We start from the raw sequence: 13,582 nt of genomic DNA on the forward strand, positions 1-13,582 counted from the left end.
AGTATATTTATATACTATGATGGTATCATGGAGAATTAAGAGAAGGACTCAAGCATCTTCTGTGAAATCATCTCATTATATTGATATACCATGATGGTAGCATGGAGTACTAAGAGAAGGACTGAAGTAATTGGGGGCATCTCGGGTAAATGCTTTTAATTTTTTCTTGGGGCTACGAAAGTAATGGAAGTATGAGCGAGTAATTTTTTTTATTTTGAGGGGGCATCCGTGATCTTTCCCTAATTTTTATGCCGCAAGAAAGTGTTACAATAATTGGATGGTTAATAAATAATTAAGACCCGTTTAACCTAAAATCTTTCCATTTAATATGGATATGGGACACCGGGTGACAAGCACAAACAAAAAGAAAACCATTTTCGTTGTTATGGAAGGAATGAGAAACAATTAGGCAGAAAATATACGCCGTACCTTAAATGTAATAATTACAATTAAACAAACCCTAATTATTCTAACCACCTTAATTATCTGGTAACCACCTTAATTCATTAGCCTCAATTTTCTCTCTTTCTCCGTCACTTTTATGCACTGAGTTTCCTCACATTGTCTTTCTAAATCAAATTGTACAATTTTTTGTCCCTCACTTTCTACATAATTTCTTTCTTTTATTATGTTAAACCATTTTCTTATGTCTTCCAATAATATTTCTCTAAAAGAAAATTTGTAAATTTCTTTGAGTTTTTATCTTTCTAGTTTGTTGTTTGTGTGACTTTTGTGTTTGAAAGGACATGATAATATATTAGTAAGTTTTGGTTATCGAATTCTAAGTACAATTTTGTCAGATTTATAGTTTCTTATGGGAAAACTTATAGAAATCTTTTGTTCAATAAAGCACAAGAGGCATGTCCATTGAATTGTTGTTGTTAATTGTAATAAAGCACAAGAAATGCTACAAAAATTAATTAAGCCAAGTTTTTTATACAACTTCATCCTAGTTACTCCCTCCGTCCCAAAGATACTTGGGCTTCTTTTAGGTATCTATTTTCAGTTATTGAATGGAAAATGAGAGTTTTGAGTAATAAAGCTACTAAGCTGATGTTGTGTTTGAACTATGGGCCAAATATCCTCAGGTCTCAGGTTCAAATTCTAGCGGAGGCTAAAACATGGGGTGTTCTTTTTTATCTTTGTGAATAGAATCACCCGATACCTGTATTGGCGGGAGATAGCAGATACGTTGTGCAATTGGTATTTCCGTATTATTATTTTTTTCTTTCAATCTTGTTTGCTGTAAATGTGAGTTTCTAAAGCTTGAAGGAGAGCCTTGGCGTAACTAGTAAAGTTGGTGCCATGTGACCAGGAGATCAGGGTTCGAGCCGTGGAAGCCATGGAAACAGTCTCTTGCTGAAATGCAAGGTAAGCCTGCATACAATAGACTCTTATGGTCCAACCCTTCCCTGGACTCCACGCATAGCGGGAGCTTAGTGCACCGGACTGCCCTTTTATTGAGTTTCTAAAGCTTAGTATGAGCAAACGAAAAAAAATGTTGTTTTTCTTTTCCCTTTTGAATAATAAATCTTAATAATCTAGGAGATTGTATGTGTGTACTGTGTTATTGCTAGCAGTCTTTTCTTTTCCTTCTTTCAGTTGTAGCATGTTGAGGTTACTTTTCTGTCCTAATTAATTTGGACATTCCTTGCTTCATGTTCTTGTTTACTTTCTGCAGATTTTTCTTGGAGATTTATTGTTTCTCAATGTCTACTAGGGGTGAAAAGCGTGATTGTCAAACTGCACCTCTAGATATACTTTGTAGCCTTCCCGAGAACGTAATAGATGATATCCTTATGCGTTTGCCTTACGAGATGCTCTGCAGACAAGCATCTTATAAAAAAAAATGGAGGTATAATTGGTGCAGACTTCCAGAATTGACGCTTGATTTAATAAATTTGATATCAACGAAGGACTCAATACCCCCTATGTTCAAATTTACTAACATTATCTACCACCTTTTGACCCTACATACCGGACCAATTACTAAGTGTGACCTCTCCTTTAGTTCTAATTTGATGCCTTGTCCTACCATTGACAACTTGATATATTTTCTCTCTAGAAATGGCATTCAACATCTTGTTCTTAAACTTTCTAGCAGGGGTGGCCCTTACAAATTACCTACTTTACTTTTCACATGTTTTCAATTGAGGCGTCTGACTCTCCAATACTGTTCAATAATTCCTTCGCCGGCCTTCAAAGGATTCGATCAGTTAATTAGCCTGGAATTACGTCGCGCCACAATTACATCCAAATTTCTTGAAAGTTTAATCTCTCATTGTGTGTTACTCGAGCAGTTAGTGCTGGACATCTCAGATTTAAGTGGCGTCGTTGAAATTAATGCTCCCATGTTGAGATGCTTCAAATTCGCAGGTGAAGTAAGTTCCATCTATTTAAAGTGTATCCCTCTTGTGACAGAACTTTCACTTGCGGATATGGAATGTTATGAGGGGCCACGAATATGTGATATTGCCAAGTTTTTTGAGTCTTTTCCTGCTCTCGAGCATCTCAGGTTGAATCACAATATTTTGATGGTAAATCTCCTCTCAACACTTACTTTTTAGGGAAAAGACATAAAAAAAAAAACCTTGAACTTGTCCTGTATTAGCTCACACACTTATTCTTTGCAAGGGTCCTATGACCCCTCTGAACTATGTTGAAGTAGAATATATATGTCCTCAAGCGCTCATGTGGCGAAGAGAGTGTATTTCACTGTTTTTGGGAGAGTGAGAAGCCAAAGAATATGTGTTTTCCTATTTTTCTAATTGGTCTTTTCCTTCTTCTTTTTTCTTTTTTTGATTTCTCTCTCATCACCTTTCTTGTCCTTCAAAATCAAACCAGAATGCTATCGTTATTTTTTTTGCCTTTCCAGTTTCTTTTGCTCCATTAATTGTGATTTCTTCTCGCTTTGTATTGTGTTACAGTCTCCAATTACTGTTTACTCACATGAATAAATCTCTTTACTGTCCAAGAAAGAGATGCTCTTTACTCTTCCTTAAATTCATAATACACCTCATAACAAGAAGAGGTCAATGTTAAAATAATATATATCGTACACTTTTTTTAACAAATATATACAAAATATTTCTCCATATAACATAGCTCTTTGACTCCATAAAATGCTACTGTTTAAAATTATTGAGGAAAAATATTATAATTTCTAAGTTTCTATTACCCCATATAACATAGCCTTCAAGAAGTTTTCTGCTAATTTAATTTTAGAAAAAAGGAATGAAAAAAGATAACAAATTTAATAAGCAAAAATAAGAAATAAGGGAGGGCTAAGGCGGAAGAAGCCATGGCAGATTTGAAGCTTGAAGAAAAGAATGAAAAAGAAAAGGAAAAAGGAAAAGAATAACAAAACAATAAAAAATATTGAATCTACATGTGCCTACACCTGGTTAGTGCGTGTACATCACCACTTTAGCAGATTTGGGTGTAACTAATTTTAAGGGGTATATATTTCACTTTAATATCGTTTAGGGGGGTCACCCTATGACCCCCGCAAAGAATAAGTGTGTAACAGCAAATACTGAAGAAGTTCAGGGAGGTTTTTATGCCTTTTCCCTACTTTTTATGCAAATTTTCATAGTAGATGTGATCTATTTTGGGCATTGAGTCATTTGTATTTTCTTGCTAGTACTTGGCTGCAGGAGGGGATCTTCCGATAAGGCTACCGTTTGATCTTAACTGCATCAAATGTCTTTGCCTAGCTGATTTTTATCTGGATGAATTGGATGTGGTCTCATGTGCTCTTTGCTTGATAAGAAGCTTCCCATTTTTACGGTATTTGGAAATCCAGGTTCTCCATCATTTGACTCTTTCCTTTTTCTTTCTTATTTTCATACTTTTTATCCTCAAGTAAGTTGAGAGTTGGGGCTTTGGGAATCTTCCTTAGGTGGATGATTTAAATGATGATATTCCAGCACTAGAATGTCTTGAAGTGGAAGCTTTCTCAAATGCGACATTTAATAACCTCCGGGAAGTTCAGCTAACAAGTATTATAGGCTCAAAGCCTGAGATGCAGCTTATCAAACTTCTATTAGCCAAGTCTCCTATGCTGGTGAGAATGCTAGTCGAGCCATATCTAGAAGTTGATGACGCAGACAAACTCAAAATCTCCGATGTGCTAAACTCGTTTCGGCGCGCATCCCCTGAAGTAGAAGTTGTTTATACTTGTTAAGGTGACTAGTTTGTCTCTTTATGAATTTCTTTTTACAATGGTAAGGAATTTTACATTTAATGCATGTTTTTGCTAATTTATGCAATGAGAATTCGACATGAATTATTATGTGGTTGCTTATTTCAAAGAGTTGCTCTATGTTAATCCTCACCTTGGTCATATGCCTGTGGCAAACTTGGATTCTTTTCTTAAGAATTTTATGTCTGCAGCAGTGATATGAATTTTTCCTTTATTATTATTCACTATGGTTTTTAATATTTTGTTTCCTTAATCTCATTTTTCTGCTGGAGATATTCAGTTTTTCGTGGCATGATGAATATTTTGTTCCACTTATTATTCACATGTGTATTATGTTTTTCAAAGTCGTATAGTTTACTTTACTTTTATCAAATAAAGTAAGAAATACATTTTTTTATAAGGAGTAAGAGATACTTACATGTCATTAAACTAAACTAAGTATTTTATTAATCATTTTATGCACAATGTAAATTAGCTTTCAGATCTTACTCTTGTCTAAACTGAGTGCTTCACATGCAGCCATTAAATCAAAAGGAGAATTTAATTGCTGCGGCCAACAAATGATCAGCTAGTCACTATCATGTATCAAGGAATACATCCCCAAAAATGTATCTATCTATATATATAGAATAGGAGAGGCAAAACAATATGGTGATGCCAAGTGTCATCACCAAAAAAAGTTTAAATATAAAATTAAAAAAAAAACATAAAAAATTAAAACTGCCAATTCAAAAACTTCCAATCCCGAAAAAACGAGATTAACATAAAAATTAAAAATTGTAGTTACAACTTACAGTTTTTTAGATGGTTGCAACTTGATCCCCACTTTATCGTAATTGCAGGAGTTGATAAAAGATAGTAAATGCATTGCTGCAATTCAAGCATTATCTTGGACTGGCGCTTGCAGAATTCTTGCAGACTTCCAAAAGTGCTTTTGTCCTGATTGACAGATTTATAGTCCTATTTCTACATGGTTTAAGTAAGTACATTTTGCTGCATATCTGTAGCTTCTTGATTGATATTCCTAGATTGGTTTTTGCACATTAATAAAACATGAGTATGCATGCAAGTGCCTTCTAATTTTTCTAACTTCATGTCATTTACTAATTTACTAATATGAGATTCTTGTCACAGTCATCATAACATTTGGAGAGATGCTTATGTCCTCCAGAGAGCATATCATTATTATCATCCTGAAACAAAGGGTTTGGAGTTTGCTACAATGACCCCAGGATAATTTGAGTAAGTATTAGCAATAATTCTTCATGACTTTTTCTTTATGAGATTCTTTTAATTCTTAATTATTTGCTTTAAAATTATGAAACATGTACATTTGATCCTATATTCTAGAAATCATTAATTGATTGCTTAAGTGGGAGATTTTGGTCACAAAGTTTCCAAAAGTGAGTTAGGACGAGGAAGATCCTACCTATCCTAGAAAGTGGCAAATTAAGGCTCCCAAATAAGTAGGTTAAATTTGAAGAAAAAATGGGATCACAAAGTGGGAAATTGAATCCTTATAAATAGAGGTGAAAGTTAATCATTAAAATTTTCTAAGTAAATAGGTTGGTTGCTTAGTATAAGGTATGATTTTATTTTGAAAGTATCTAAATTTGAAGAAAACTCCGGACTATCTATTTTCATGAATAAATGACAAAAAACCTTTTTTGTCTAATTTAATTTCTAAACATAAATTATACATTATCACCAAATAGTATAACATATTAATTTTCAATTTTTGATATTAAATTACAATGCTTTAAACTTTAATAAAATCATATGGAAAACGAGTTTGACAATTGAAAATTAACAGAGAATTGTACCGCGCATCGCGCAGTACAATTAATAGTTTTTAATTATAAAAGAAGTAATACCCCACCAGGGTTAGGTCTGCATACACTCTACCCTCTCAGTCCCATATTGGGGGATTTCACTAGATATGTTGTTGTTGTTGTTGTACAAAAGAAGTAATACTCCTTTCATCCCAATTTACATGACATTGACTGAATGGATATGAACATCAAGAGAAAAAAAAAATACTTTTGAAACTTGTGCTTGAAACCAGCCAGAGATATTTGTGGCTAACCCACTAAGCATAAAATGAGACAACTTCTATTTGAGGTGGTGCACACCAAAATCTTGACGCAACAACGAGCATTTGGATTGTTAACAAATTTTTTGGAATACAGTTAACAAATTTTTTGACTTTGCCACTAAGTACAATTCTATATATTATATATATATCTTCAGGAGTGGAGGTTGACTGACTTGGTACAATATGATTCTTTCTGTTAGGTTGACAACGGAACTGTTTAATTGCTTGTCAAAATCAAAAAACGAAGTAAGTGAAGCTCTAAATATGATTTGAACAGTGAAGTTAAGAAATTCAAGGGGACAAGGACTGGAATGTACTTAATAAAAACCATCCTTGTCCATTGTCCTAAACTTGCGAAGATGGTCATTGAACAGATCAAGGAAGGCATACTACATAAATAGGCCCTCAAACTTGGCCTCATTTTTTAAGTATGGAGTGAGCCTTCCTCCTGGTTGTGCATAAAGTCTTTAGCTGTTAGGCAGTATTTATAGTTTTCAAGTCTTTAGTAAGTACTTTTTTAATGAAATCATACTGAAACATTACTGGTAGAGGATAGATCAAATGTCCATTGCTCTCTCACAAAAGTAGCATACTTGTATCAAGTTGATCATAAACAATTTCAGTCGACTAAGTAATAATCATAAAGGAATTAGCAAAGATATACTGCAGAATTCTTCAATTACCATGAAAAGCCATACATTTAAGTGATCAAACATAAAGGTGACTGACAGGTTTCACAACTCGAAAATAAATAAAACTCCTGAAAATGTCTAAATAGCAACTCGAGTGCATCATTAGTTCAAGGCTATGTTAATATTTTTTGGATATAGCTACTAGAATCGTTTCTTTAGCATCAGCATAACACATGTTCAAACTAGAATATAAAAGTTTGTGGAGCATCGCAACTTCAACAAAAGTAGTACTTTATACCTGCTCAGATTGCTTTGGGGAGTACTTCTCCATCAGCTTAGCCAGGTCGAGGTCAAATTTCTTCTCCAGTCCCATCGCCTCTTCCCAAAGTTTGCATTTTCTCTCTTCATGAGCTATTATCAGAATTTCCTTCTCTTCCACAAATGCTTTCATTTCTTTAACTGGGAGATTAATAAATTTCTCAACTTTCTCTGCCCCGACTCGATAATCCTCAACAGTTGAGGAAGCATTTACAAAATATTGTTTGAACATCTCACGTTGTTCCTGTTATAACTGCTCAAATTTTTCCTCCTCTTCAATCCTAGCATCATAAATCATTTTGAACTGATTCTTGAAAAATTGCTCTTGATACTCTATTTCTTCTTTGTTCTGTTCATAGTGCATCTTGGTTTTCAGTCTGATGATCTTGTTCTCTTCCACTATCTGACGGTGCTTTTCATTCACCAGACTAAGAGTTTCTTCAAGATCTTTAGCTTTCTTTTGGTTCTTAGCGGCTTGGTTCTTGAACCATACAAGCAGTTCATTATCCTCCGACATTTGGCTTGTTGGATTTCGAACAGTTTCATTATACGGTTTCATCTCTAACTTCAACCTTGATTTCCCATGTGAATGTTGGTTGAAGTTGTCCATGTCTCTTTTATCTGCCATGTAACCATAAAGCTTACGTATCCCCCCAGGATAAAAGCAAACTGGATTACATTTCCACGCGTCTCCATCTTCTCCTTCTTTAGAGAACTGCTCACTGAGATGTAGAGCCTCCATGTATCCCACGGTAGTGGCCTCAAACACCAATACGCTGATGCCACGATGGCCTCATGGACCATATGAATGTCAAACATTCTTGATAGCAACAGAAGAGCTTAAATAGTCGCGCAGCTCCTGATTTCACATTCCAATCCACTTGTCATTATCATCTTTCTCAAAAGCCATGTTCATGATAATCACCACTGGTGGCCACACTATTTCCTTATCTTTGGATTCGATGCCATCCCAACTTCAGTAAACGTCACCTGGAGGTATAACAGAAGTTCCCCTCTGATGCAGCTCCTCCTCCAAAAGTTGAGTGAGCTCTCTGTGTAATTTAATCCTTGATCCACCTTTCGCTTTTGTAATGGATTAATTATGTAGAATTAAAAAAGGAAGGTTTAATAAGATTTGTAAATCTAAAGCTAGCGTTTAGTCTACGCTACATTTTCATAACGGTAATAGACAGATCAGAGGCAAAAAAGGAAAATAATATGTATAATTGAGTAGAAAGGATTCCCATAAAACGTTAGTCTTTTAATTGTTCTTTTCGTTTCATGACGCACAAATGATGTAAACTTTTAAAATTCCTCTTAATTTTCTCACTTCTTTAACTCCTATAAAAGTAACCTATTTTCACCTAATTAAAATTTATATTTTTGTTCAACAACCATATTGTTAAGAAATATTGTATTTTCATATATTCACTTTCCTATTTAACATAAATATATGTGAACTCCATTATCTTTTCTTCAGAGTTTTACCAGATGTATTAGTTCACATCTTCCTAGTTGATTTACTTCAAGAGACATCTTTGATTCAGCTTCAATATTAAACAACGGTAACTGAAATAAGAAAATTTATACACTGTTGTAAAGTAAGAAGATGAGCAAGAACGATCCATAAAGAAAATACTCAGAATGTATACCCATTTAGTCTCACTTTGGTTCACTTACAAATGAATCATCATGAACAATATTTAATTTGCAAATCGATAGGATTACTAGAAAAAGTAAAATGAAACAACGCAAAGACGGTGATTAATTTGCAGACTCAATATTACGTTTAAATATAAAATTAAGGCATAATACATAAATAGGCCCACACAATAATGAAAGGTGGATCAAGGATTAAATTACACGGAGAGCTCACTAAACTTTTGGAGGTGGAGTTGCATCAGAGGGGAACTTCTGTTGTACCTCCAAGTGAGGTGTATGGAAGTTGGGATGGCATCGAATCCAAAGATAAGGAAATAGTGTGGCCACCAATGGTGATTATCATGAACATGGCTTTTGAGAAAGATGATAATGAAAAGTGGATTGGAATGGGAAATCAGGAGCTACGCGACTATTTCAGCTCTTTTCTATTGTCAAGAATGTTTGACATTCATATGGTCCACGAGGCCATTGTGGCATCAGGGTATTGGTTTTTGAGGCCACTGCCACGGGATACATGGAGGCTCTATATTTTAGTGAGTAGTTTTCTAAAACAGGAAGAGATAAAGATGCGTGAGAATGTAGTCCAGTTCACTTTTATCCGGGGGGGATACATAAGCTTTATAGTTAGATGGTAGAGAAAAGATACATGGACAACTTCAACCAGCATTTACATGGGAAATCAAGGATGAAGTTCGAGATGAAGTCGTATGATGAAATTGTTCGAAATCCAAAAAGGCAGATGTCGTAGGATAATTAATTGCTCGTACGGTTCAAGAACCAATCCGCTAAGAACCAAATGAAAGCTAAAGCTCTTGAAGAGACTCTTAGTGTCATGAATGAAAAGCACCGTCAGACCGTGGAAGAGAACAAGATCATCAACCTGAAAGCGAAGATGCACTATGATTAGAAGAAAGAAGAGATGGAGTATCAAGAGCAATTTTTCAAGAATCAGTTCAAAATGATTTACAATGCCAGGATTGCCGAGGAGGACAAATTTGAGCAGATACAGCAGGAACAACGTGAGATATTCAAGAAATATTTTTCAAATGCTTCCTCAACTATAGAGGATTATCGAGTCAGGGCAGAGAAAGTTAAGAAATTAATCAAACTCCAGGTTAAAGAAAGGAAAGCATTTGTGCAAGAGAAGGAAAGTCTGATAAGAGCTCATGAAGAGAGAAAACGCAAACTCTGGGAAGAGGAGATGACATTGGAAGAGAAATTTGACCTTGACCTGGCTAGGCTGATGGAGAAGTACTCCCCAAAGCAATCTGAGCAGGTATAGAGTACTACTTCTGCTGAAGTTGCGATGCTCCACAAACTTTTATAGTCCAGTTTGACCATGTGTTATGCTGATGCTAAAGAAACGATTCTAGTAGCTTTATCCAAAAACTATTAATATATGCCTTGAACAAATGATGCACTCGAGTTGCTATTTAGACATTTTCAAGAGTTTTATTTGTTTTCAGGTTGTGAAGCCTGTCTGTCACCTTTATGTTTGATCACTTAAACATATGGCTTTTCATGGTAATTGAAAGATTCTTCAATTTATCTTTGCTCATTCTTTTCTCATTATTACTTAGTCTACTGAAATTGTTTATGATCAACTTGATAAAAGTATGCTACTTTTGTGAGAGAGCAATGGACATTTGATCAATCCTCTGCCAGTAATGTTTCAGTATGATTCCATTAAAAAAGTATTTACTGAAGACTTGAAAACTATAAACACTGCCTAACAACTGATGAATTTATGCACAACCAGGAGAAAGGATCACTCCATCTTTTTGGATCTTGATAAGTTTAATATGTGTTTCTCCTCTTTTTCTCCGTTGGAAAATGTTAGCTTACGAAGCAAAGGCTTTACCTTATTTCTCTGTACTCTTTTGTATGAGTTAGTTTTCTTGGGTATGTGCATACCTTCAATAATTGGTATTGGGTTTTGGTATAGCTATTAGTTACATAGTTACTATTTTCTTTTGGTATCCCACCCGGTGTCCGCCCAGTAAGGGCCAATGGGGTACATTCGACCCTCCTTCTGCAAAAACTTGCACTGTATGTATAAGGTGAAAATTATTTTTTTATGTATGTATAGTAGATGTTGAACCACCTTGGCTTCTTCGTTTGTCTACTTCTTTATATTTTTGAACCTCCTTAGTTAAAATCCTGGCTCTGTCACTAGGTGTTCGGTACCCAAAAAGGGGTCGACTAATCTGGATTCGTACCGGAAGTCCCACTTTGGGGTAAAGTGTATCCTACCAAAGATGACTCCAATCTCGGGACTCAAACCCGAGACCTCTGGCTCTAACATAATATGTTGAAGTACACTTAGTACTGCTAAATATGACATTTTTCAGTAGTACTATTCAAGCACCGTTGCAGCTTTAAATTTCTGTTGAAGTTGGGATGCTCCACAAACATTTATATTCTGGCCTGACCGTGTGTTTTGACGATGTTGAAGAAACAATTTCAAGTAGCAATATCCAAAAAAAAATGCCTTGAACTAATTGATCTATAACTAATGATGCATTCGAGCTGCTATTCTGACATATTTTCAGGGGTTTTATTTGTTTGTGGGTTGTGAAACCTATCTGTTACCTTATCCTTCAAATTTGATTTACTTGGGGTGACAAGCTCACTTGTTGCAGTTATACTGTGTATGTGTGATCGGAGTCATCATTTCTGTTTAAGGACGGTTTGCTCTTTATTTTTAGTTTTCTTTACTCCGTAACTTTTAGTCATTTCTCTACTTGGCTTTACGGACATGTTTTCTCATATTTGGATTTCGATATCCGAGCAAGAGATCAAGCAAATGGTTTTGGCATGTTTCCTTGCTCAACTGTTCTTTAAGACCTCGTTATCCATCTTTTAATGTTAAGACAGTGAGGCTTGGAGGTGTTAGAATTCATATGAATCTAACCAGGACCAACAGAAGTTCATGTCAATTCCTTTTGTTTATAAGCTCTTATTCTTTCTACTACTTCGTGTGCTGCAAGAACTGCGAGTATTTGTCGAATCAATTTCGCATGTTCTAATAAATAAGCTATTAATCTTGTTGTTTCAATCTCATCTTTTGCTGGTAGTATAGGATTGTTGCCTGCAAATTCTTTGGTGCTATGCAGAAAGTATTTATCTTTGGATCTTGGTGAGATTTATGTGTGCAGAAACTATTGATCCTTTTTATCTGTTGCAAGTTTTTAATAACACTTTGGTTGTTTTATTCTCTGTTATGTTGTAGTTTGATATATACTAGTGCAAAATTATTAATCTTCCATTAGCCAGCATTGCTATGCAACTTTATTTTTAGTTTTTTAATGTGTTGGGTATGGTACTTATTTGATCAATCATATGGAGTTTATCCTGTTTTGCATGCTACACAAGTACTATTTATTTTAGGTTAAATGATCTTTTTCTATATTCAATAAGGTATTCAAAGCATTTGAACGCGTATTTGGTCATTCCTCAACTATAACCAAAATTCAGACTACATTCTTGTACAACCACACAAAAAAACATCAATCAAATGTCCTAGAAGTTACAAGCATCATCCTACTAACGGAAAAGTTGGATATAGCTTTTGTTGTCCAGTGATAACCATGTGTTTTTATCTAGTTCATCAATTTCATATTTAGAAAAGAATATTGAATCAGCAGATATCACAATTTAATTGACATACTAGAGGATGATCCGGTTACATGACTCCTCTTAAGCCTTCAATGGAGAAAAAGTTTTTCAGTTCGGTGGATGACCCTATTATTGCATTAAGAATTAAAAAAGGATAAAACGTCTAATTTTCTTCTGTTGTTGTTTCGATTAATCGACTGGTGAATCAACCTCCTTTGGATCGACCTCCTTCGTGGTCGATTATCAACCTTATCATCGACACTCAATCACCTTCCTGGTTGATTATCAACCTATTATCTATAAACGAACCTCCTTTTTGGTGTATTATAAACCACCTTCGTGGTGAATTATCAACCTATAGTCAATAAATCGACCTCCTTCGTGGTCAATTATCAACCTGCTATTAATAATAACCTCCTTCTTGGTCGTTTATCAGCCCATGATTGATAATCAACCTCTTTCATGGTCGATTATCAACCTCATTCTTAGTGGAAAAAGATTCATCTGTGTGAATGGTTTTGTAGTAGGAACATCAACCTATCTATGGTCGACAATCGACCTCTTTGGTTAAGTCATTTCCTTAATCTCAAACTCACGAGAATAACAAAAAAAGGAAAAACACTTGTAATAGTAAAGAAGGCATCATATTGAAGCTATCCTTCCTGTGTAACAACAATTTCTTTTTCCATCAGTCCTTATAAACAGTAATATACAACAACCTCCGTACAAACCTTATCCCCACAACCAACGGTTACATACCAGCGACTGCAATACACGTGTCGTCCCCCTTTGGGACGATAATGACGCCGGAAACGGCGCGTGAGCGTCCATATGTGGATGCTAACAACATTGCAAACACATCCACCGAAAAAGCCCCATCCAATTTCAACTATGCTAAAGCAATCCAGACCCTTGTTTTTCAGAACCCTAATCGATTTGGGAACCCCGACGTTAAAGAAAAGTTCACAAATCACAATGGAGTAGCAACGGTTCTCTTCAACTCGAAAGATTACTACGGAGTGATGTCTAACGAATGTAGATTTATTTTGGTTG

The 13,582-nt window shown here is 35.1% G+C and overlaps 2 protein-coding genes and 1 pseudogene across 2 annotated transcripts; 2 read left to right on the top strand and 1 right to left on the bottom strand.

The window, feature by feature from the left end:
* The first annotated feature begins 1,042 nt into the window (after positions 1-1,042).
* LOC132642730 (uncharacterized) lies at positions 1,043-4,339 on the top strand. The gene is made up of 5 exons (XM_060359784.1): positions 1,043-1,203; positions 1,316-1,371; positions 2,422-2,537; positions 3,644-3,805; positions 3,902-4,339. The coding sequence occupies exons 2-5, from the start codon at positions 1,365-1,367 to the stop codon at positions 4,184-4,186; spliced, it is 570 nt and encodes a 189-aa protein (XP_060215767.1). The 5' UTR covers positions 1,043-1,203; positions 1,316-1,364; the 3' UTR covers positions 4,187-4,339.
* A 2,172-nt stretch (positions 4,340-6,511) lies between these two features.
* LOC132639805 (protein SUPPRESSOR OF GENE SILENCING 3-like) lies at positions 6,512-8,905 on the bottom strand (annotated as a pseudogene).
* LOC132642731 (protein SUPPRESSOR OF GENE SILENCING 3-like) lies at positions 8,825-10,899 on the top strand. The gene has a single exon (XM_060359786.1). The coding sequence runs from the start codon at positions 9,831-9,833 to the stop codon at positions 10,191-10,193; it is 363 nt and encodes a 120-aa protein (XP_060215769.1). The 5' UTR covers positions 8,825-9,830; the 3' UTR covers positions 10,194-10,899.
* Positions 10,900-13,582: the final 2,683 nt, after the last annotated feature.

This window comes from Lycium barbarum, chromosome 5 (genome assembly GCF_019175385.1).
Source record: "Lycium barbarum isolate Lr01 chromosome 5, ASM1917538v2, whole genome shotgun sequence".
NCBI lineage: Eukaryota > Viridiplantae > Streptophyta > Magnoliopsida > Solanales > Solanaceae > Lycium > Lycium barbarum.

Bases quoted from the DNA above. Each gene is read 5' to 3' on its own strand.
- LOC132642731 (XM_060359786.1), top strand. From the start codon at position 9,831: ATGGAGTATCAAGAGCAATTTTTCAAGAATCAGTTCAAAATGATTTAC.
- LOC132642730 (XM_060359784.1), top strand. The intron at 2,538-3,643 runs GTAAATCTCCTC...TTTTCTTGCTAG, and splicing joins TGAATCACAATATTTTGATG to TACTTGGCTGCAGGAGGGGA. The intron at 3,806-3,901 runs GTTCTCCATCAT...AATCTTCCTTAG, and splicing joins TACGGTATTTGGAAATCCAG to GTGGATGATTTAAATGATGA.